This window comes from Neofelis nebulosa, chromosome 1, assembly GCF_028018385.1.
Source record: "Neofelis nebulosa isolate mNeoNeb1 chromosome 1, mNeoNeb1.pri, whole genome shotgun sequence".
Classification (NCBI taxonomy): domain Eukaryota; kingdom Metazoa; phylum Chordata; class Mammalia; order Carnivora; family Felidae; genus Neofelis; species Neofelis nebulosa.
The window spans coordinates 154,599,774-154,625,607 of NC_080782.1; the positions used below are offsets into that span (position 1 = coordinate 154,599,774).

A 25,834-nucleotide genomic window follows, 5' to 3' on the forward strand; every position below is an offset into this window, starting at 1 on the left:
ACAAAGCATAAATAGTTGTTTTATCACTATATTGTACACTTGAAACTAATGTAATATTGTTTGTCAGCTACACATTTTAATTAAGTTTTTTGCATTTTAATTCCAGTATAGTCAACAATTGTTTTCAATTAAATAAAATAATTATTGATTGATTTGGTAGATTGATAATAAGCGTTGACACTAGAATTGTAAATTTAGGTAAGGTTTCCACATAATTAGCCTTTTAGACAATTTATTCAAACAATGCCCAGTAAGGTTCTTATGTTTTGATATACTATGCTCTAGCTGATAAATACCATTTTTCTGCCTTGAAAAATATATATCCCACATTTTTAGAAAAACTACCTTTTAAAATTGACCAAGTAAACATTGGATATTTTGAGAGATTTATATGTTGTACAAAAATTTAAGGGTATGAACTATATAATTTGCTTGAACTGACAAGTGATAAAAGAACTTTAACACAATGCAATGCATCTCTTCACAGTCAGTGTTTGTTGTTATTGTTGTCTTTTTTTTTTTTTTTTTTTTTTACTTTTGGTCACTGTCCTGATTCTCTTCTCTTACCTAGTGGAGGTAAATCATGTTGACTGGCATGTTGCCCTCAAGATACAGGAAATTCAATCAATGTAGAAAAAACTGAATAGAAATATATCTAAGTTCTACAGGAATAGCTGCTAAGGCTTTCTACAGTACTGATATTATCTCTGAAGAAAGCATTTGTTTAAAGAACTCCCTGAATACATTGAGAGTGAGGCACAGGAGTGCCATAGGCTGTGGGTAGTCAGTCTTGTGTAGAGAAAAGTAATCAAGTTAGAGCACAGAGAAACAAACTCTCTTATGAGACATTATTTTCTAGGGCCTGGAGAAAGGAAGTCACAGGCAGTCATGGCCTGGATAAGAACTCTCATTTGTTAATATCTTTTTACTTATGCTCACAAACAAATGTTCTGAATATTGCTCTAACCTGAACCCCCCAACAAATATTAGAGAACAATGGCATTCTGATAACAGAAAATACCATCCAAATGCTAAACTAAGGTTTCAGTTAAATTATGTTACAGATAATTTGATTATCTCTGGGTGCATAAACAAACACATAGACAAATAATCAATATTCCAAGCCCGCACATTTGTCAGATAACAAAGCATATTTTGTTGTTGTTGTTGATGAAATAAATGACCTTGAACACACAACCTGTATTATCTGAAAAGCATTCAGAGCCATGAGTTTGTAGATGGAATTATTTTTTTCTGTTCATGTTTTCTTGTTCCCAATTTTAAATGCTAAAAACCAACTATAGACCACTTATGAGTTTTTGTTTCTATTATACTATAATTTTCTACAAATGAAGCTAATATCCACTTTTTTTAAAATTCCATTTACCTTTGGCTTTTCTGGAACACAGAAGTAGAACACAGGCTGTTATACCAATGGCCAAGAAAGACAGCGGAAGGGCAAACCCCACTGCCCAAGGACAGTCCTTGGGGAACAAGTCATCTGAAAAAAATAGAAATCATTTATCTTAGTGTCCAGCTTGGCATCAGGGGATTTGGCTACTGGGAACAAATCACAAGATTTTGTTTTTTAGGTGACATTTTTTAGGAATGGTACAGAGAGGAGTTAAGATGGCAGAGCAGTATAGGAGCCCTGGGCTTGTCTCATCCCTGAAAACACAGCTATATCAGCATTAAACTATTTTATTTTATTTTTTTTTAATTTTTATTTTTCAACTTTTTTATTTATTTTTGGGACAGAGAGAGACAGAGCATGAACGGGGGAGGGACAGAGAGAGAGGGAGACACAGAACGGAAACAGGCTCCAGGCTCTGAGCCATCAGCCCAGAGCCTGACGCGGGGCTCGAACTCACGGACCGCGAGATCGTGACCTGGCTGAAGTCGGACGCTTAACCGACTGCGCCACCCAGGCGCCCCAGCATTAAACTATTTTAAAACTAATAGGAAATTAATCTGAGAATTTACGTGAAAAATTGCATAATTTAAGCCAGTGAACGCAGCTGGTACACGGTGTGGAGAGGTAAATTGGGGAGAGAAAAGCCGCAGAGCTGTGGAGGATAGGGAGCTATTTATGCAGAGAGAGGGCAGAAAAAGAAAGAGATGAGAGGGGAGAATGTGGCGCATTGGGATTGCTCAAGAAAAGTACTCTCCCCAATATAGTCGGAGAGAAAGAGAGATGAGTGAAAACACTTGCAGGGGACTGAACAAGAAATCTGTTTCCCAAAACCATTGATGGAAAGAAAGGAGAGAGTCTCAGTACCACCAAGATTCTCTAAACAGTGGAGCACAGTCTGAAGTTTTGGAGCTGAGTGCCTGGCAGAGCTCTGATGAGGAAGCAGGTTGAATTTTCAGGAGCCGACAGCGGGGTCTAAGGGATCCATGTGTGCATGGGGAGAAGTGGCTTCCCTGCTTGGAGAGCATTTGGTAGAGGCCATACAGTCTACTCACAGGCAAAGGCCCCAGTGGACCCCGGAGAGAAGCCATGTTTGCTGGTATTGGGACAAAGATGTCAGAGTACACTGAAACCTGGCTCTGGCTATGTGTTGTAATTTGCCATAATCTCTGGAACTCTGCTGCTGTGAGATTGCAGGAACATTTTCTGGGGCAAGCCGGCACCCAGCCATTGCTTAGTGAGACCCTCTTCCTGACAGGAGAGATGGGTCAAACCCAAAGTGGGGTGTAGAAATACATCCCCATCAGAGAAAAAAACTCTGGAGGGAGGTGCCAGATGGCAGGCAGACAGCTTGGACAGAGACAGAGTAGTGGCAGGGAGTGGATGGAGGCCTGAGACAAAGGAGAGGTGCTTGATCATAGGTGGGTGAGAGCGAGAAATTCCTGTGCCAGAGACTAGGGAGCTGGGTGAAGCCACTTCCACTTCTCCCACACAAATGCATGCCAGACACACTGGCCCACACTGGTAAGCTAAGGAGTGCCACCTAGTGGAGAACGGAGTCATTATGCCAATCCCTCCCAACTGTGCCCTCCAGGCACACCCTCCCAGAAAACCAGCACAGCTTAGTCTCTGGACTATATAGTGCTTCAAAGTTTCATTTCTAGGGAAAACTGGATGCAACTTCATTCAAGTTTAATTGTGTTTGCTGGTTCATTTATTTATTCATTTCTTTGCTTCTTTTTTGCTCAATTGTTTTCTTTTATTTTTCTTTTTTTTTCTCTTCCTTTGATACAAAAAGTGTATTTTTTTCGTTTTTTTATTAAAATATTTTTATTCCATTTTATTTTATTCCATTTTACTATTTAAATATATTTTTTTAATTTTTTTTTCTTTAATTTCTCTTTTTTTCTCTATTCTATCAAGCTTCTCTCAACAAGCAGACTGAAACATACCTAGGATCTAACTTCCGTTATTAGATTTTTTTTTCTTTTTAATTTTATAATTTTTAATTTTATTAATTAATTTTCTTCCTTCAAAATGACAATATGGAATAATTCACCCCAAAAGAAAGAACAGGAAGAAATGATGGCCAGGGACTTAAGCCTGATATAAGTAAGATTTCTGAACTAGAATTTAAAACCATGATTATAAGAACACTAGCTGAGGTTGAAAAAAAAAAGCATTGAAGACACAAGATAATCCATTCATGGAGAGATTAAAAAAACAAACCTAAAATCTAGTCAGCTAAAATTAAAAATGTTATAACTGAGATGCAATCTCAAATACATCCTGTGATGGCAAGGGTAGATGAAGCAGAGGAGTCAATAAGTGATATAAAAAAAAATTATGGAAAATAATGAAGCAGAAAAAAAGAAAGAAACAAAGGCAAAAAGATCATGATACAAGACTTAGAGAACTAAGTGACATTAAAAAGAAATAACATTAGAATTAGAGGTATCCCAGAAGAGGAACAGAGAGAAACAGTTGCAGAAAATATATGTGAGTAAATTATAGCTGAAAACTTTCCTAATATGGGTAAGGACACAGACATCAAAATCCAAGAATCACAGAGAACTTCCATTAGATTAACAAACAAACAAACAAACAAACAAAAAACAATCATCACCAAGGCATGTCATAGTCAAATTCACAAAATAGACAGACAAGGAAAGTATTATGAAAGCATCAGGGAGGAAAAAAGGCCATAAGTTACAAAGGAAGACAGATCAGTTTTACAGTAGATCTATCTATAGAAAATTGGCATGCCAGAAGGGTATGGAAAGACATATTCAACATGCTGAATCAGAAAAGTATGCAGCCAAGAATTCCTTATCCAAGAAGACTGTCATTCAAAATAGAAGGAGAGATAAAGAGTTTCCAGACAATGAAAACTAAAGTAGTTCCAGAGCATTAAGCCAGCCCTGCAAGAATTATAAAGGGGACTCTTTGAGTGGAGATAACACAAAAATGAAACAAAAAATGAATTAAAAAGACCAAAAGCAACAAAGACTTGAAAGGACCAGAGAACACCACCAGAAAGAACAAGTGTACAGGTAGCACAATGGCACTAAATTCAAATCTTTCAATAATCATTCCAAATGTCAATGGATTAAATGCTACAATAAAAAAAAAAGGGTTACAGAATGATAAGAAAACCAAATCCATCTATGTGCTACCTACAAGAGACTCATTTTATACCTAAAGGCACCAGCAAATTTAAAGTGAGATGATGGAGAAGCATCTGTCATGCTAATGGGCATCAGAAGAAAGACGGAGTAGCCATACTTATATCAGACAAACTACATTGTAAAACAAAGACTGTAACAAGAGATGAAAAAGGCCATTAGATCATAAGATCTAACAATTGTCAATATTTATGTCCACAAATTGAAAGCACCCAAATATATGAATCAATTAACCACAGAATAAAGAAACTCATTGATAATGACCATAATTGTAGGGAACCAACACCCTGGTTACAGCAATGGACAGATCAGCTAAGCAGGAAATCAACAAGGAAACAATGACTCTGAATGACACACTGGACCAGATGGACTTAACAAATATATTCAGAACATGTTATCCTAAAGCAGCAGAATACATATTCTTCTAGAGTACACATGGAATGTTCTCCAGAATAGATAATATACTGAGTCACAAATCAGCCCTCAACAAGTACAAAAGGATCAGTATCATATCACACATATTTTTAGACACAATGCTATGAAAACTGAAATCAACCACAAGAAAAAAAAATTGGAAGGACCACAAATACTTTGAGATTAAAGAATACTCTACACAAGAATGAATGAGTTAACCAAATATTAAAGAAGAAATTAAAAACTACATGGAAGCCAATGAAAATGAAAATATGGCAACCCTAAAACTCTGGGATGCAGCAAAAGCATTAATAAGAGGTAAGTATATAGCAATCCAGGCCTTCCTAAAGAAGGAAGACATGTCTCAAATACACAACTGAACTTTACACATAAAGGACCAGGAAAAAGAACAGTGAATAAAGCCCAAAACCAGCCCAAGAAGGGAAATAATAAAGATTTTAGCAGAAACCAGTGATATGGAAATTAAAACAAAAACAAAACAAACAAACAACAACAACAAAAAACCACAACAACACAGTAGAACAGATCAATGCAACCAGGATCTGGTTCAATGAAAGAATGACAACATTGATAAACCCTAGCCAGATTGATCAAAAAGAACAAGTATTCATTTTCATCCTTTCTCCTACAGTTCCCCAAACTGGCTTTTCCATGTGTCCTTTCTATGCAATTATTTTCTACATAAACATATATGTGACCGACCTTGACAATGTGCCAATATGACTGAGAAGCATGTGGAGCTTTTTTCTAAAGATTAAAGGAGAAATTGTGACATCTTGAATAATAAGCCAAATAGAATTCTAGGTTCTTGAGACAGAGGTAATTTCAATTCACCATTTCTTTTATCTGTCAGCTAAGAACTGAAATCAGTAAAAATGATTGATATTTTCTCCATTTAATATTGTTATTTCAAAGAGGTACTGACTGAGCCACCCAGAGGCCCCAAGATAACTGCATAATTTTTAATGGATGACCTCAAACATGTATGTATGTACATATAAATATATGAGCATTTAAAAAAATATGTTATCACTATTCTGGTATATGTGTTTCTTTCACATTTTCAACCTGAAGTTCTCTCTCTAATGATCTTAAACCAATGTGACCTCCCAAACTAAAGCACAATATAAATGACACTTAAAAGGTCACACAAATTTTAATTCATTTGTATGTACAAAAATATTTTGAGGCTCAGTATTTTTCTAAGTAATGGGGATATTAAAAATAGATATAGTGGGGGCGCCTGGGTGGCTCAGTCGGTTATGCGGCCAACTTCGGCTCAGGTCATGATCTCGCGGTCCATGAGTTAGAGCCCCGCGTCGGGCTCTGTGCTGACAGCCCAGAGCCTGGAGCCTGTTTCAGATTGTGTGTCTCCCTCTCTCTGACCCTCCCCCATTCATGCTCTGTCTCTCTCTGTCCCCAAAATAAATAAACGTTAAAAAAATAAAAAAAAATAGTGTCCTCAGGAGTTTATATTCATTCTGGAGAAATAGTGAAACATACAATCAATATAATGTATGAGTAAAAAGGGCACTTAACACAGAATGGTTTGAATAGGAAATTCTTAGTTACAGGTAACTAGAAGAAATGTGTCAAACAGTTTACATGGGGTATTACAGGAATGTGTTTAGAGAATTAATGTGGGGTAGGAGGAATTGGAGACAATAGAAAAGAACAGTGAAAGATGAAGTGGGACAGGTAAGAAAGGGCAAGAAATAAAGAGTGTTGTTGACAGCCTGCAATACTTCAAATAAAGATATTTGCATATCCAGGAAGTTGGGTGAGATCATTTGGGAAACTATTTCTTTGAAGAATCACTTTGGATATGGATAAAGAGTAGACTGGAATGTCTGAGCTCTTCTCTACCTGTGATATTAATTTTATGAGGTAGACTATGATTATCCCAATTTAACTGGTGGGAACTGAGCACAGACAGGTCAATACTTACCAAAGACCATGAAGCTGCTAAATGGCACTGTCAGGATTCAAATTCAATTTGAAAGATGGGAGAAAACAGAAAATTGTGAAAATAAACTTTCTCTAAGCAGTAGGATTGGGAGAAATTTAGGAGGAACTTTGAAATTTTCTTCAAAAACATTATTAACTTTTGAATACTTTTGTGCACTGATATATTCATTGTATAAAGTAGAATGATGACATTTCTACCACAAGACAAAATATTAATTTTTCCAAGTTCTCCACATTAAGAGTTAGAAATGGATAAACTAGAATATTCTTCTAGGTCTGTCAGTCATAGCTCCTTGCCAGTAAGACCTCCATGATCAGCATTGATCTCTCAAGATACTGACTTTGGAGGGAACTGACCTGTCATGGAGATATGCACCTCCTTCTCCACACTGAGTATTAGGTTCCTTATAACACAGGACACATCTGCTCTTGAACTTGTATTCACTGTGATAGATGATTCCAGATGAAACAGCCCATTTTCTTCTTTTCTCTTTGTCTCAGAGGCTGGTGCCAAGTGCAACCCTTGAAAGTCCCTCCGTTGTACTTCAGGCTCTGGAAAACACCCCATGGATCTGAAGGTCAATTTAATGCCCCTCTTACTGCCAGGCTGTAGATGAATATGAGGAGCCGTACCTGGAACTTGGACAGCCAAAGAGAGACAGAGAAAGTAAGCATTTGCAAGAGTTTTGTTGCCATTTTACCTTTTATTTAACTTCTATGAAAATAAATTTTCTTATTTATAAAAGTAGTAGTTAGAAGAATAACTAGCCGCAAAGAACTTTGCAGAAAAAAAAATCACAAGTATTAACATTTAACAAAACACCCACCTACCAAGCGTGTCTATATTAATTGTTCTATTTTACTACCTCCCAGCTGAAATGTTACTATTTTATCTGATGATTTTTGAAGTTGTTGGGTAGAACATCCTACCAATACATTTGCAGCCTCTAAAGTTAAAGGAGCACATCAGTTGGTGGTTTTCTGTAGCAAATTGCTAGTTATTTTCCAAATGTATTTTAAACCTTAATTTAAAGAATTTTTTTCATTTTTTACATTTATTATTTTGAGAGAGAGAGAAAGAGAGCATAGGAGGGATAGAGAGTGAGGGAGACACAGATTCTGAAGCAGGCTCCAGGTTCTGAGCTCTCATCACAGAGCCCAATGCAGGACTCAAACTTTCAAACAGTGAGAACATGACCTGAGCTGAAGTCAGATGCTTAACTGACTTGACTGAGCCATGCAGGCACCTCTTTAAAGAAGTTATTATACAGCTACCAATTTGGATTGAATATTTTGAGGAATAATGTAAGTTTTAACTATACATAGGCCAGTGTAGTTTAAAACTGTATATTACAAACCCCCTCATATTTAGGAGTGGCCTTGATATGCTGGTGGAAATGTTATGAAAGGGAAATTATTTGTGTGCCTTCTAGAATATTTCCCTCAGTGAAAGGAGATACACTTATTTTTTCTCCCTCTCAAGGGCTGGAGCACAGAAAGTGCCTGTGCGTCATCTTCAAAAGTGAATTATGTGGATACGGCAAAATATCAAGATAAAAGAAATATGTAAACCTCACAGTGTGTACCCACTCTTCCAGCTCCAGCTCCTTTCTCCCTGTAGCTCAGAAGAAAAGAAACTCTGGTTTAAGCTACTATATATTACAGTTCATTGAATAGGTGTGTAGCATTCCATACATTTTTATGTATAGTAACTAATACAGTCTATAACAAAAGAAAATATAAAATTTACTGGGATAGGCCTATCCTTCTTTTGGGTTGAATTTTGTCTTCTGATAAGATATTTTCAAGCTGTAACTGCCAACATTGGTGCCCTTATTTGGTTACCATTCTGTATATGCAATTAGTAAAGATGAAATTATACTGGAATTGGTGGGTCCTATTCCAAAATGATTGTGATCTACATAAAAAGAAAGAAATTTGGATACAGAGACACAAGGAAATTGGCCCTGTGAAGATGGAGGCAGAGATTGGAAAGACCCCAAGAAAAGCCAAGGAATGTCTGAGGCCACCAGAAGCTGGAAGAGGCAAGGAACAATTCTTCTTAGATGCTTCCATGGGTCCATAACCCTGATGACACCTTGATTGTGGACTCTGGTCTCCAGAACTGTGAGAAAATAAATTTCTCTTGTTTTCAGGCTATCCAACTTGTGGTAATTTGTAATGACAGTCCTTCTATGAAATTGATGAAGGAAAATTGTCTAATGTCATCTGATATTGCATGGATGGTCAGATCTCAAAGAAACACCATGAGGTGACTAGTAAATAGTGTGTCAAGCTAGTGATGACTTAGATGGCACAATGGTACCCTCCAGTGCCAGTAATGATACATGGTATTTTCAGAATACAATGGCTTTGAGGATCAGTAGAGCATCAGGTATGAGGATAAGCTCTTGAGTCAAAGGATTACACTTGTACTTGCTGGGACTAGCGACCCAGTGTATCTAATAACTCAATCTCTCTATGCCTCCATTCCCTTTTTGCAAAACCAGGATAAAAAGTCTCAATTCATATGATTTGTGTAAAGATTACTCCATATAAAGTGCTTACTAGGTTGTAAAAATAAATATTCATCTTTTTAAATTATATATATATATATTAAAAACAGGTTTGTATATTTTGTACATATATATATGTACATTTTGTATATATATATATTAAAAATAGGTTTGTAAATATATATATATTAAAAATAGGTTTGTATATTTTGAGAGAGAGAGAGAGAGAGCAGAGGGCAGGCAGAGAGAGAGAGAGATAGAGAGAGAGAGAGAGAATCCCAGGCAGACTCTGTGCTGTCAGCATGAAGCCCAATGCAGGGCACGAACTCACAAACTGTGAGATCATGACTTGATCTGAAACCAAGAGTCGGATGCTTAACTGATGAGCACCCAGGCACCCCAACATTATTTATCTTAAAGAAGTAATTAATAAAGAATACAAATAAATATTTCATTTGCCGGGATCATTTCCCTTGAAAGGCCATCCCATTGTATTTCATGTATTTAGGCTACCTGCTAAGAGTTGAAGGGAAATGTGATTTTGGATGGGCATTTTCTAAAGACAGGATTATAGTTACCAGGCCCTTGTAGAAACACAATGAGTGTTTATTTCATTTACGATTTTTTGGAGAGAGAAGAGTAAAGTTGTACTTTGAATTATGCCATTCTTTTTGTCTTATTAAATGTTGGGGCTAAAGGTAGAACACAACTTTTGGATCCAGTATCAATTAAAAATAGGAGTGGGAATTAGGAGTGATGAGTATGGATAATTTTACAGGCTTCAAACATGTACTCCATGTGTTGCTTTGGCCATTAATGTTGTCTTATGAATGATCAAGTCAGGACTGAAGGATCAAAGTGGAGAAAAGACTGTCAGTAAGAGAGGAAAATAGGTCACCATAGTTCTCCTACTACTGTGCATTTCTAGCTGGCATACTTGAAGCCTGGATAGTTTCTGATACAGCATAGGCTGACTTTAATACATTCTTTACCTATTTGAGAGTCTGGAATTTTTATTGTCTTATGACCATGGCAGGGAGAGAAATCCCATAGTTTTCACCATTATGAGACCATCTGATTGTGTCACCTAATATAAGTGCCTTCAATTTTATTTCCTATCTCTTAGAAAATATTTTGGTTAAGTTTTCAACCTATATTTGTGGTTGCCCTAATAGTTATTGATTGATGGATTTGCTTACCTGTACTCTATAAGTGTCAAACTAGTTAGATAATAAAGGGCAGTGATGCTTATTGATTTCACGTAAAATTTAATATAGGTGTTTACTGAAGTTGTGGGTTCTGCAGATTTTTTTTTTTTACCCAGGACCTTCTAGATATATAAAAAGAATAGGGAATGAGTTAAATCTGTTTTGATTCAAGGTATAGAAGAATCCTTTCTCAAGGAGATAGTATAGGACCGTGAAGCTGCCTGCAATGACTGCCACTTCTTTTAGGAACTGATAAGTAACTCTGGGGAAAATGTCACTCCTCCAGGAAGGAAAAATACATCAAAGAAATGCATGCCAGAAATCACAGTAACTAAGGAAGTCACAGGAAAATATGAGGTATCCAGCTAGAGAAAATGAAGAACTTGATCTGAAGATCTGGCACAAATGAAAACTACAAGGCCAGATAGCACCAGATGACTAAGGAGCATAAGGCAAGCTGACAGGGTGAAACCCCAGTCCCCCCACACAGCAGGTGGGATATGTGTGATATTCCTCAATTACCCCTGGATGCTAAAAAAGAAAAAAAAAAGGAAAGGGAAAAACAAATATTTAACTGATAGAGATCATAGTCCTTCAGGATTTAAGTCTCCATCACTTCTCCATAGTGATGTGGGAAACAAAGGCAGAAGGAAATGGCAGATAGAACTAAGTTACCTTATAACCTGCAGCCTATTGACAAATACTTGGGGCTGGCAGAGTAAAAGGTTTCTCCTGGAACTCCTTTCTGTCATAATGTTAATGCTTTGCTAGAGGGAAAAACAACCTTAGCCTGACAATAGCTAGGCCTCCAGTATCCTGTGAGTCTTCTTTAGCATATGAAAATCTCACTGGAAACTTGCCCTGGACTCTACCTTCCCCAGCTCCATAGTATATAACCAGTGTCTCTTCATGGTCCCAGCACATCTCTTTCTGACCATGGGTCCTGTCCACGTGCTTTAATAAAATTACCTTTTCACAGCCAACACGTCTTCAAGATTTCTTTCTTGGTCATTGGCTCTGGACCTCATGAACCCCACTATCATGCCAAAAACCTCATCACCAGACACTACATTGCAGTGATATGGTATTGGGCATAAAGGGATCCTTCCCAGGAATAACTACAGAAGGTCATGGATAATTCAACTGGAGGAGGTAAGAGGATTGAATTGTATAGGACTTTATTTTTCTGATCTATAATAAATGAGGATAGTAGATTCAAAAATGATATGACTCCCATATAATCAACAAAATATGGTAGAAAAAGCAGCCCACCTACATTTAGGGAGCACAGAAGTAATTTGGGGGGAAAATTCTGTATTCCTACAAACTTAGTTGTGATTACTTATTATCTCAATATTTATATACAAGTTTGTATTATAATAGGCCAAAGGGTGACACAACTTCTTAAGAATTTAGAAGTACATCTCTTTTTATTAATTTTGAATGTGAAATTTTTATATGAAAATTTTTTACTTAGTTGGAATATAAAATCCACATATTTCTACTGTCTATACTGAACAAGAGAAAGGGAACCAAATTTCTTTGAGTGTTGTGGGGCTTCTGGGCTTCATAAAAAGATGGGTAGAATTCAAGGGTATTATTTGTAATATTTTTCCACATTGTAAATTAAAGAAGTTGGCACAGGCTTTCTCATAGTTTTATTAAAAAAATGTGCTTGGTTAGGAAACACCACTTTTCTTGCATATATGATTGGGAAAAATCAATAAAAAGTTGCATTAGAAAACTTCATGTTCTTGAAATAAAAGATTGTAAAGGAGATTCTAGAAATCGTGTCAACAAATTAACAATTGTTGAAGCTCAAAACAAGGATGTCACACTAAGAATGAGAAAGACCACATGTGATTGGACTATTCCCAGGGTGGGCAGCAGCAAGGTGCAGAAAACCTAGCCTGAGGGCAGGCTGCTCAGATTCTTTCTGCCTCTTTTTAGCTCCTTCTGAGAGTTAGAAGATAGTAAGAATCATTTCTGGGTGTCTTCTCCATTGAACATGTGGGAGATTCAAGAGAGAAGCATCAAAGGAAAATACTTCAAAGAAGAAGGGCTGGAGAAGGTGCAAGGCCTTAGGATATGTTTACACAGCTGAAAGCAGCTGAGGCACATAAGGAATGCCTAGAGCCACTAACATCATCCAGGGCCAGATCTTCCTTCACACCTGACCCTTCCTAGTGTTATAGAAGCCAATTAACTCTAAATTCAACCTTTGAGTTGAATTTGAGGAAGAGAGAGGGGGAGAGGGGGAGGGGGGAGAGGGGGAGAGGGGGAGAGGGGGAGAGGGGGAGAGGGGGAAAGGGGGAGGGAGATAGAGAGGGAGAGGAAGAGGGGAGAGGGGAGGGGGAGAGGGAAAGGGAACAGGGAACAAGGTAGGGGCAGACAGTGAGGGACAGAGAGAGAATCCCAAGCAGGCTCTGCACTTACAGCACCGAGCCTGACGTTGGCTTGAACTCACAAACCAGGAGACAGATCATGACCTGAGCCAAAACCAAGATTTCACACTTAACCAACTGAGCCACCCAGGGTTCCTGGGAAAAATAATGTTTACATGCAAAATGCAAAATCTTACACCGTACATAAAAAATAGCTACAGTTGGATTAAAGATTTAAATCTAGGACCTGAAACTGTAAAACTCCTTAGCTTGAAAAACTAAACCATTAAATTGATTAACACACTTGCTTAGCTGACTTTATGTGCGTAGTCTTTAGCAATTATCCTAATGAAAGGAAGATTCATTCTGGAGTCGGGGCCTCATTCCAACTTGAATTTGAGAACCTTTACTTAACTACACTTTTAGAACTCATCTTTTGTGACTCTGGCCATACACCCCGCAACAAGAACATACTATAATTCCTATTCTTTCTTTTCTTTGAAATAATAGTGTTGATAAAGAAAAGATGAAAATGTGTATCACTACCACCCAAGAATGTTGGGACACTGATTAAATTAGATTTACATATTTAACTTTCTTGGCAGTAAATAGTGTTTGTATAGATTTACTCATCTCTATCCATATACACCAATACTTTAGACTGCTAATGGAAAAATAATGCAATTTGTGTAAGAGTTTTCATTGAAGAGACTCACCTGTGACCAATAATTTGAATTTTGCTTCATTGTAGAAAGTGGAGCTTTCAAAGAAATATGTATAATCCCCACCATCGGAAGGTTGGATGGGATGGATCCTTAAGGCAACATGACCTTTGGTAATATTCTCCTTCAGGAATTCTGTCCTCCCTTGGTACTCATCTCACTTCCATGTTCTGAGCATCCATTGATGGGCTGAGGTGATAGGAAACCACAGCCTCTTCCCCAACCAAGGCAATGACTGGTGTTCTTGGTCCCATTACCTGGAATTGTCCTGGAAATAATTTTTAAAACAATGGAATCAACACTGAGACCTTGAAAAGCATGGTTGTGAGCATCTGGTCAGTAAAAAAATTAGACCAGTTTAATTAACATAGCAAGCTGTAGCCAGTTAATGAACAGATTTAAAACAAAGATGCCCAAATACACTGTTAGCATAAAGGATAATACAGGACATGATGCCAATGTGCAACACTCATAGGTACTTAACCAAAATTTAATCGTGCTTTCTTTTTTCCTAGGACTGGATTTCAAACTATATAAATCTCAGTGTGTGTGTCTTATAAAAATTCCATGTATTATAAAATATAATCATCATATTTAACATACGAGAATATTGAATCAGTCAATAACTAATGATTGATTCAGTGATTAATAAATTGAGTGAGTGAATGATAAATTGCCACTAAATACTTAATTAGAAAGGCAAGGGATTAAATTCTGTTAGTAATACCCAATGTTTCCTTGCTTTAAACCATGTATTATCTAATACAATATAACCTATAATGAAATATAATGTGAAATATTAAAATTAAGTGTTTATGTTAAGAAAACTTAGAACACTATATATAATAGTTTCCCATTTTAGAACATAAGTATGAGATCCTGTGTACAACATCAATTTCCTAGAACATTACTGTAAATTCTCTGAGTATAGGCATAGCAAGTAACCATAGGTTAAATACCAATCTTAAAAAATAATTTCTACCTGGTGTAAATCTTTTAGAGAGCTACATAATATTTTTTCCAATATTGAAATTCAAATATTTATTTTTAAAGTTTATTTTATTTATTTATTTGTTTGTTTGTTTATTTATTTGTTTTGAGAGAGAGAGAAAGAGAGAGAGAGAGAGAGAGAGAGAGAGAGAGAGAGAGAGAGAGAGAGTGGGAAAAGGTGAAGAAAGACGGAGACAGAAAATCCCAAGCAGGCTCCATGCTGTTGGTGCATAGTCCAACACAGGGCTCCACGTTGGGCTCAAAATCACAAATCATGAGATCATGACCTGGGCTGAAATTAAAAATCAGGCACTTAACCACTGACCCACCCAGGTGCCCCTCAAATATTTCTTTCCTAAGGATGTAAGGGTTATCATTTTGAAATGTCAACATCAAAAGTTTAGCAACATTTTCACTCTGTATCTGTGTATGTTTAACTTAGGCATACATGGCTTTAAGTCCTAACTGCTCACATGTCATAAATGTAAGGAAAGTTCTATTTTCCCTTTGGATAGAAGCAACTAACTAGCACAGATAACCACCTCAATAACTAGTTGAATTTAAAATGAAAATTACTGTCAAAATATTTTACTTAAAGACAATTTTTTTTATCATATATTTTGAGATGTATATATAAGAGATGAACCAGCTTGGCTCGAAAAGTGGGTGAGGTTTGTTTCTTTCTTGAAATCTTACGGACTGCTTGTCACATGACCAAATTGATTACAGAGTGCTTACAAAGCCATTGCATTCTGGTTTGTTATTTATTATTATTATTATTATTATTATTATTAAAGTTTATTTATTTTGAGAGGGAGAGAGCATGAGCAGGGGAGGGGCAGAGAGAGAGAGAGAATCCCAAGCAGGCTCCATTCTGTCAGGGCAGAGCACAACACTAAGCTTGATCTCAGGAACTGCGAGATCATGACCTGAGTCAAGATCAAGAAGTGGACGCTTAACTGACTGAACCACCCAAGCGCCCCTAGTGCTTGTTGTTAATAAAACCATTCATTTCTTTTTTTTTTTTATTGAGGAATAATTTACATTTTATGTTGTATTAATTTCAGATGTATACCATAGTGATTTGATATTTATATATGTTAATAAAAATGTTCACCAAATGTGTCCTTGCCATCACCATATAAGGTTGTTAAAATGTTGGCCATATTCCCTATGCTATAAATTACATCTCCATGTCTTCTTTTATAATCGAAAGATGATGTATCTTAATTCCCTTCATGTTTCACCCATTCAAACATCCCATATCTGTCAACAACCATCAGTTTGTTCTCTGTAACTAGGAATCTGTTTCTGGGTTGTTTGTTCATTTATTTAGTTTTGTTTTGTTTTGTTTTTTGTTTCTTACAATCCACTTATAACTTCTATTTTATGGCATTTGTCTTTTCCTGCCTCACTTATATCACTTAATATAATAATATCTGTCTCCATCCATGTTGTCATAAGTTTCAAGATTTTATTCTTTCTTGTAACTATTATCGCATTGTGTGTGTGTGTGTGTGTGTGTGTGTGTGTGTATCTTCTTTCTTTATCTATTTATCCATTCACAGACATAAAATGTTTCCATATCTTGGCAATTGTAAAAGAAAAAGCCTGCATTTAATATAGGAATACATATGTCTTTTCAAGTAAGTGGTTTTGTTTATCAAATGCTTAGAAGTAGACTACTGAATCATATGGGAGTTCTATTTTTTTTTTAATATTCTGAGGAACATACACATTTTTTCCATAGTATTGTACCTTTTACATTCCCACCAAAAATTTGTGAAGATTTCCTCTTCTCCACATCTTCACCAACACTTGTCATTTCTTTTTTTTTTTTTTGATATTAGCCATTCTGGCAGATGTGAGCTACTATGTCTTTGTGGTTTTGATTTGTATTTCTGTAATAGTGATTTTTAATAACTTTTCATGTGTATACTGGCCATCTGTGTGCCTTCTTTGAAAAATGTTTATCTAGGTTCTCTGCACATTTTTAAATCCATAGATTTCCCATGTATTGAATTATAGGATTTTTTTTTTGGATGTTACCCGTTATTAGATATATCATTTGACAATATCTTTAATTCAGTAGGTTGCTTCTTTGTTGTATAGATTGTTTCCTTTTCTGTGAAAACCCTTTTTAATTTAATGTAGTCTTGTTTGTTATTATTAATTTTTTGTTATTCTTGCCTGAGAAGATAGATCAAAAAATATCACTAAAACTGATATAAAAATGCTTATCACATATTTTTCCAGGAAGTTTATTGTTTTTCATCTTATATTTAAGTCTATAAACTATTTTGTGTTTATTATTGGATGTGGTGTATTGAAGGCACTTTTTCACAAGTCTATGCTTTCATCCTTTATGGCCTAATATATAATTAGCCATATAAGTATCAGTTTATTTTCTGGCTTTATATCTATTTAATTATCTATGTATCTTTTAAAATTATTTTTATTTAATATTTTAATTTTTATTTATTTTTGAGAGAGAGAAAGAGAGCACAGTAGGGACAGCAAGAGAGAGAGAGAGAGAGAGAGAGAGAGAGAGAGAGACAGAAGATCTGAAATGGGCTCTTCACTGACAGCAGAGAGCCAGATGTGGGGCTCAAACTCATGACCCATTGAAATCATTTCCTGAGCTGAAGTCAGAAGCCCTATTTTTTTTTTTTTAGAGAAAAAGAGAGAGAGAGCATGTCATCAGGGGGGAGTGGCAGAGGGAGAGAGAGCCAATCTTCTTAAACAACACCACACTCAGTGAAGAGACTGATACTTGGATCTATCCCTTGACCCTGGAATTTTGGTTTGAGCTGAAATCAAGTGTCAGATACACAATCTACTGAGCTACACAGGCACCTGTTTCCATATCTGTTTTTAAGCTTGTTTATTTATTTTGAGAGAGATAGAGACACCATGAGAGAGAGAGTCCCAAGCAGGCTCTGCGGTGCCTGTGCAGAGCCTAACACGGCACTTGAAATCATGAAATTGTGAGACCATGACCTGAGCCATGAGTCAGACTAAATGACTGAGCCACGAATACACCCCTGTAAGTGTTTTTATACCAATACTACCTTTTAAATTAATATAGCTTTGTAATACAGTTTGAAATGAGGAAACATGATAGTTTTGTTTTTCTCTCATTTGGGGGGCAGGGGTCTTTGGTGTCTTTTATGATTTTATACTAATTTTAGAATTATTTCTTCTAGTTCTGTGAGAAATTCTTTTGAGTAGTGTGGAATTTTAACAATATATTACATTTTATAGAGAACAGATCTTTCACCTCCTTGATTAAATTTATTCTTAGGGATTTTATTCTTTTTTCAACACAGTTGTAAATAGGATTGTTTACTGAATTCATCTTTCTTAGTGTATAGAAATGCAACATATTTCTGTATATTGATTTCATATCTTGCAACTTTACCTAATTTATTTATAAGTTCCAATAGTTTTTTTGGTTGAGACATAAGGTTTTCTATATCTAGTTTCATACAATTTACAAACCATGACTGTTTTACTTGTTTTTAAATTTGGGTGAAATTTTTTGGTATAATTGCTATTGGTAGAACCTCCAATACTATGTCAAATGGAATTGCTGAGACTGTGTATCGTTGTCTTGTTGTTGATCTTAGAGGCAAAACATTCAGCTTTGCTCCTTGAATATGTTAGTTCTGGGTCCGTCATATACAAACTTAAGTTGAGATATGTTACTTCTATATGCATTTTGTAGAGAGTTTTTTTTTACATAAATGGATATTAAAATTTGCCAAATTTTTTTCTGCATCAATTGAGATGATATTTTTATCCTTCATTTTGTTAATATGACAGCATCATGTTGTTTCATTTGCATATATTGGACCATCCTTCCATTTTCAGAATAAATCTCTCTTGATCATGGTGTATGATCTTCTTAATGTATTGTTGAATTTAGTTTGATAACATTTTGTTGAAGATTTTTGCATTTTGTTCGTCAGGGATTTTGGTATGTACTTTGTGTGTGTGTGTTGGGGGGTGTTGTATAGTGTGTTTTTCTATCTTGGCAATCATGATTTTTTGGGCCTTGTACAATGAGTTTGTAGGCGTATCTTCCTCTTGAGCTTTTTTGGAAGTTTGATAAGAATTGGTGTTGCCTCTTCTTAAAAGATTTTTGTGGGGCTCCTGGATGATTTAGTTGGTTAGGTGTCCGACTCTCGACTTCAGCTCAGGTCATGACCTCACACTTTGTCAGTTTGTGCCCCGAAGTGCTCTGCACTTTGAGATTCTCTGTCTCCTCTCACTCTGACCCTTCCTGACCTGTGATCCCTCTCTCTTAAAAATGACTAAACTTCCTGAAAACTATAAGTAAGTAAATAAATAAATAAATAAAGGCCTTTTAGAATTCACCTTTGAAGCCATCTGCTTCTGGAGTTCTGTTTGTTAACATTTTTTATTATGGACTTAATTTTCTTACTATTAAATGGTCTATTCAGATTTTCTATTTTTTCCTGATTCAGTATTGGAAGACTCTATGATTTTAAAATCTATCTATTTCTTCTAGGTTGTTCTATTTGTTAGAGTCTGATTGCTGCAGTCTTTTATGATTCTTTGTATTTTTGTGATATCAGTTGTATGTTCTTTTTAATTTCTGATTTTTCTTTTGGCTCTCGTTTTTTTTTTTTTTCTTGGTAATTGTGGCTAAAGATATATTGATTTTGTTTATCTTCTCAAGGAATCAATACTTAATTTCATTGATTCCTTGTACATTGCTTTTGTATCTATTTTATTTACGGCCACTCTGATCTTTCCTTTTCATTATTTCCTTCTGTCTACTAACTTTGGGCTGTGTTTACTCTTCTTTTTCCAGTTCTTTTAGATGTAAACCTGTATTTTTTATTCAAAATTTTGTTTTTGTTTACTGAAGTGGGCCTCAATCAGTATAAACTTCCCTCTTAGAAGTTCTTTTGCTACATCCAATATTTTTTTTTTATTTTTTCCAAAGATACTTCAGGTGATTAAATATTCTTACATTTCTTGAGCATTGTTTTGCAGCTTAGTATAGGAACTATCCAAGAGAATGTACCATACACTTATGAAGAATATGTATTCTGCTGATTTAAGGCAGAATATTGTTAATAGATCTATTAAATCTTTTAGTCTAACATGTCATTGAAGGTCAATGTTTTCCTTATTAACTTTCTGTCTGCATGATCTGGTAAGTAGGGTGTTAAGATCTGCCACTATTACTATTGCATTACTGTCAATATTTTCTTTTGTATATTTTAATTTTTCTTTATATATAATTAGGTGCTGCTATAATGGATGCAAAAATAGTGACAATTGTTATATATTATTGTTGGAGCAATCCTCTCATCATTATGTAATTCTTTTATTTGCTCTTGTTAAACCCTTTGTTTTAATTAAAAAAGTGTTTATGCATTTGAGAGAGAGAGAGAGAGAGAGAGAGAGAGAGAGAGAATCCAAAGTAGGCTCCAGACTCCAAGCTGTCACCACAAAGCCCAAAGTGGGGCTTGAACTCATGAATTGTGAGATCATGACCTGAGCCCAAGTTGGGAGCTCAACCTACTGAGCCACCCAGATGTACCACAGCCTTTGTTTTAAATTCTATTTTGTCTGATATAAACATTTGCTACTCCTTATTTCTTTTACTTTCCATTTGAATGGAATATATTTTTCCAAGCTTCACCTTCAGTCTGTGTGTCTTTAAATCTAAACTAAGTCTCATGTAGGTAGTATATAGATGGGTCTTGTTTTTGTTTTGTTTTGTTTTGTTTTGTTCCCCATGCAGCCATCCTATGTCTTTTGATTAGTGACTTTAATCCATTTATAATTAGAATAGTTCTTTGTAGGTATGTACTTAATACCATGTTCAGTGTTTTCTGCAATTCTCTCTTCCTTTATTGTCTTGTTATATATACTTGAAAATTGATGACTTTGGCATTTTTTTAGCATTAAGATTGGATTCCTTTGTCTTTAATGCTTATTTATCTTTTACATACTTTTGGTTTGTGGGTATCATGAGAGAGGTTCATATATGACAATCTATGTATTTACCATACTATTTTAATTTGGTGGTCACTTAAGCTTCAACATTCTAAAAGCACATATTTTTATTCCTCACCCATGTTTTATGTTTTGATATCATATTTTTATTTGTTTATTTTGTGTATCCCTTAACTAATTAATCTAGATATTGTTGATTTTACTACTTTTGACATTTGATCTCATTACTGATTTTATAAGTAATTGATCCACTACATCTCTATTTATAAGTAATTGATCCACTACATTTCTTTACCACTGAATTATTTTTTTCTATATTCTATCCTTTATAGTTATGGCCTTTACTTATCTCCTTAGAGAATTCTTTTGAATAATTCTTTTTTAAATTTAAAAATTATTATTATTATTATTATTATTTTAAATAATGGTTTAGTGGCGATGAGCTCAATTAGATTTTGCTTGTCTGGGAAACTATCTCTCAAATTCTGAATGAAAATTTTCCCAGGTACAGTATACTTCGTTGTAAGCTTTTTTTTTTCCTCCTGTTTTCTTTTTAGCACTTTGATATATCATGTCACTCTTTTCTGGCCTGCAAAAGTTAGCTGAGAATGTTATAGTGGTTCCTTTACATGTAACTAATTATTTTTCTCTTATTGCTCTTAAGATTCTCTCTTTATCTGACATTTTTGACATTTTAATTATATTAAGTTTTGATGTGTATCTCTTTGGCTTTATCTGTTTTGGGACTTTGTGTGTCACCTGGACCTTGATGTCTATTCCCTTCCCCCCCACCCAACACCCAGGTTATAGAAGTTTTCAGCTATTATTTCTTACCAATTATTTTTCTGCCTGATTATCTCCTTTTCATCTCTTTTTAGAACATACATAATGTGAATTTTAGTATGTTTGATGTCACCCCAGAAGTCCCTTAAACTGTATTTATTATTTATTTCTTTTTGTTTTTTAGGATTGGTGAACTCCACTCCCCTGTGTTCCAGAATGCTGATCTATTCTTCTGTATCATGTAATTTGTTGTTTATATGCTATTTTTTTTTCATTTATGTTATTACAAGCTTTGGCTCTAATTGGTAATATCTTATTTTTTCTATATGTTTGTTGAAGTTTTCTCTGTGTTCATACTTTCATCTCCAGTATTTGGTAAGCATATCTGTGACCTTGATTTTGAACTCTTTTTCAGGTAGATTTCTTGTTACAACTCTTATCAAGGTGTGCTCCCTGGAATTAGCAGGCTAGAGAGAGAATTCCCAAATGTCTCCTGGCAGGCCTCAGAGCAGAATGGCAGGAGGAGAAGGCAAAACATGGTTGTTGCCAGTGTTTGAGTCCCTAATGATAGCCTTTGCTCTTTAGGTAGGCACTCCAAGATGAGGAAGTGGCTGTCTACATGTATGGTCTATACAATTTTTAATATGGTATTTTTGCACTGGTTTCCATGTCAAGTGAGACTATGTGGAAGCCTTAAAAGAAGGGTTTCATTTCCCTACATTTTTATCATTTTCCCGGATGTATTCCTTATTGTTCTTCAAATACAAGTGTTTGAGGACTGATTTGTCCTGTGCATAATTTAAGGGTTAAGATGCCTTATGTGGAGCTCGAAATTATTATTTTCATGGACATCTCTTACCTTTGAGATACTTCGTAACTATGGAATGCCTTACCTGGGGTGTTTTACTTTTACTTTTTTTGTTTTTCATTTTTAAGATTGTATCTTTCCCTCTTGTACCCCACTCAGTTTTGTCCCTTGTGAAGGCTTTTTCATCCAGTTTCTAGGTCTCCTTTAGAGGGATTTATTCTATATGTAGGAGGACATGAGCTCAGGATTGTCCTTTGACACCTTTGCTTTTTATGTGTTTTATAGCTTTGTGAAAAATATATTCTCTGTTGGCAGGCAAATTTATTTTTAAGTATTTCCCCAAGAGTAATCAAAATTTTCTCTACTATTTTTGTATGCAAGTAAACTCCATATATAAAATGTCTCAAATTCCAACAATGTCCACCCCGACTTTTTAAAACTTTCTTGTCATGAACTTGTGAAGAGGATTAAGGTTATTAAGTATTATGCCTTATCCCCTTTTTGACTAATTGAACTTCTTCACTTCTTATTGTAGTTAAAGATGTTCTGTGTAGAAGTAATGTGCTTGTTTTTGTACAGTAAGAGATACAAAGATAATAAGAAAATCATCTATTTGATCAAATTTAAAAAAACAGAAAAAGTAATTCTATCTTTCCAGAACCTGCTTTTTTTCATGCAGTGAATATTTAATTCTAATAGAGTCCCTACTCTCTTCAGACAGTACTTAGAAATGCATAGGATTCATCAGAAAACAAATGAGGTATCAATCAGTTAACAAAATAAAATTCTTCTCTTTCAACATAAATCCATTCAAATTTAGTTTTTGAATACTTAATGTGTAACACTATGATCAAACTATGAAAAAAGCTGATAAATGGTAAAAAAGAGCAGTTAGGAATTTCATTGGTCTTTACAAAACTCAATAATATATGCCTTTTATGGCTGTAGGTATTACCTCAAAAAGGATTCTGATGGCATACATTGGAAGAATAACAGAGGGACCTGATAGATGAAAGGGGGAAAAGAAGCTTCATGAAAAAGATGAAACAAAGCACAAAGAACAGCATAATCTGTATGTGTCAGAAATTGTCATGGGAGCTAAATATACACCCATGGTTTGCCTCGTCTTTGGGATGGTGGGCACTTCATCACTCTTGATCCAGGAAATATTTCTTTGCATCTCTTTAAAGAAACTGTCATATTTCCATAATCAAGGCTTTTTTATCTATAAACCCAGTAGTAAATCCTCATTTTTATTGCAAGCCATACTTGGCTTCCTACATGAGTGTCTTCATATAGTCAATCCTTCCTGTTAGTGCTGCATAAACAATGGAAGACTGAACAGCTTGATACTTGAAAGCAAAAACAAGGAGTGAGAACCAATTAGGCAAGGTAAGTCTATTAAGAATTAAGTAAGATGGGTGCGGAGCACAAGCTGTCTGCCAAATAATGGGGTATTTATGGGATATAATTAGCATGTGAATCTTCATGAAACTTAAGGTACATCATGGGCTTTATAGCACCTCAGGTTATCAGGGCATTACTAATTAAATGGTACATAAATCTCAAAGTTCATTGGTACATTTAATTGCCAAATTATATCTGAGATGACGAGATTGGGAGACTAGACTTGGGTGCTTGTCACATGTGCCATTTGGAACTGGAATTTCTGACTCAGATATTATGAAATTTTATGTTATATGAGCCAAGTGACAATATACGAGATCTCCAAAGTATCCCTTAAATAATTTATTGATGGAGAAAAGTTGAGTTTAGTACCATCTCAGTAGAATCTTTAACTAAAAAAGGGAGGTGAAGAATGTTACACTTTCTATGCACTGTCCCAAGGGCTGAGTGGGTTGTATTTCTTTTCATTCTTGATGAAAGATTCCGGAGCCATCTTGTGATAGTCTGGAAGTAAAGACAACTAACTGTACCATGACATTCTTCTCTTCTTGCTTATAATCCCCTTCTCACAATTCCAACTAAATTAAAGGCTGCTGAAGATATGAAAATAACTGGTAATCTTACATGTATTAGGTAAGATGATAAAATACATCTCTCGGTTTATCCTACTGTTCCTCATAATTAACCATAATTGTGGCAGACACAAACATACAGCTGAATTGCCATTAGTTCAGTGTCAAAGTTTGTGACATTAAATGATAAGGCTCTCTTGTAGGTGGACAGAAATTATTCAAGGAAACTTAAGACTTTGACAATAAGTTAATTTAAAAATGTTTGCATAGAAATAAAATAAAATAGTTAATTAATAGTTATCAATGGAAGAATTTTTCACGTGGGATCAGTGTGGTTATTCAATGTGAGTACTTCAGGAAAGAAATGGGAGACATAATCCAGTGTTAATGCAGGTAGATGATCCTGTATGAACATCTTTAACATCAAAAATGTTTTGTATTATTGGGGTGCCTGGGTGGCTCAGTCGGTTAAGTATCCGACTCGGTTTTGGCTCAAGTCATGATTTCATGGCTCCTAGGATCGAGCTCATGTCTGCTTCTGTGCTGAGCACAGAGATTCTCTTGAGATTATCTCTCCCTCTTTCTTTGCCACTGCCTCTCTCTCTCTCTCTGTCTCAAAATAAACAAACATTAAGAAAAAGAGTTTTGTGTTCTACAATGTTTTCAGCAGATATATTTATTATTTCCTAAACCATAGAAAACTTAACAATTTAAAAATAAGCCTATGAGTTCAAAAAACATTGCAAAACCACTTATTAAAACCAATAAAATAATTGGTTGCTAAATCAAGAATTTAGAAAATTAAGACGTACATTTTCTTCCACCAATCATTTGAATGTTAGGTTCCAAAAATTAAGTCTCTGCTTTATTTATTTTTTCCTACACACAGTTACTCCCACCTTCTCAACAACCCAAGAGATGATTTACTAAAAGCCGCTTGGAAATATACCTGGAAAAAATTCATTAGCAATATTTTTTCTTCCATTTCATGAGCATTCAATGTTTTTTCCCATTTTTTTTGTATGTCATCTTCAATTACTTTCCTCATTGTATTTTAGTTTTCAGAATACAGGTTTTTTTTTTTTTTTTTTACCTCTATTGTTAGCTTTATTCCCATGTATTTTATGGGGTTTTGTGCACTTGTAAATGGGATTGACTTCATTACTCTATCTGCTGCTTTATATTTGTAGTATAGAAATTCAACAGACTCCAAAACCATTAGAATTTTCTGAGTGATACAAATATTGTTTAATATTTATAACAAGCCTTTGACAATACCTGAGGTTGTGGTATTGAGGTGACTCAAGGTGGGGCCCCTTGATAGCTTCAGGGTAGGGATTTGCCCACAGAGGACCAACAATGTGATTAGAATATTAGAACTATGTACTTTAATCCCATCTCCAACCTCTGAGGGTGATTGGGCTAGAGTTTTCCAATTACCAATTGTC

General features: G+C 35.2%; 1 protein-coding gene across 1 annotated transcript in view; it reads right to left on the reverse strand.

Moving 5' to 3' along the window:
• Positions 1-25,834, reverse strand: part of LOC131485643 (butyrophilin subfamily 1 member A1-like) — a 102,897-nt gene that overhangs the window by 54,422 nt on the left and 22,641 nt on the right. The window contains 4 exon segments of the mRNA XM_058685370.1: positions 1,388-1,501; positions 7,357-7,638; positions 13,824-13,984; positions 13,986-14,097. Of these exon segments, the coding sequence (XP_058541353.1) occupies positions 1,388-1,501; positions 7,357-7,638; positions 13,824-13,984; positions 13,986-14,097 (669 nt within the window).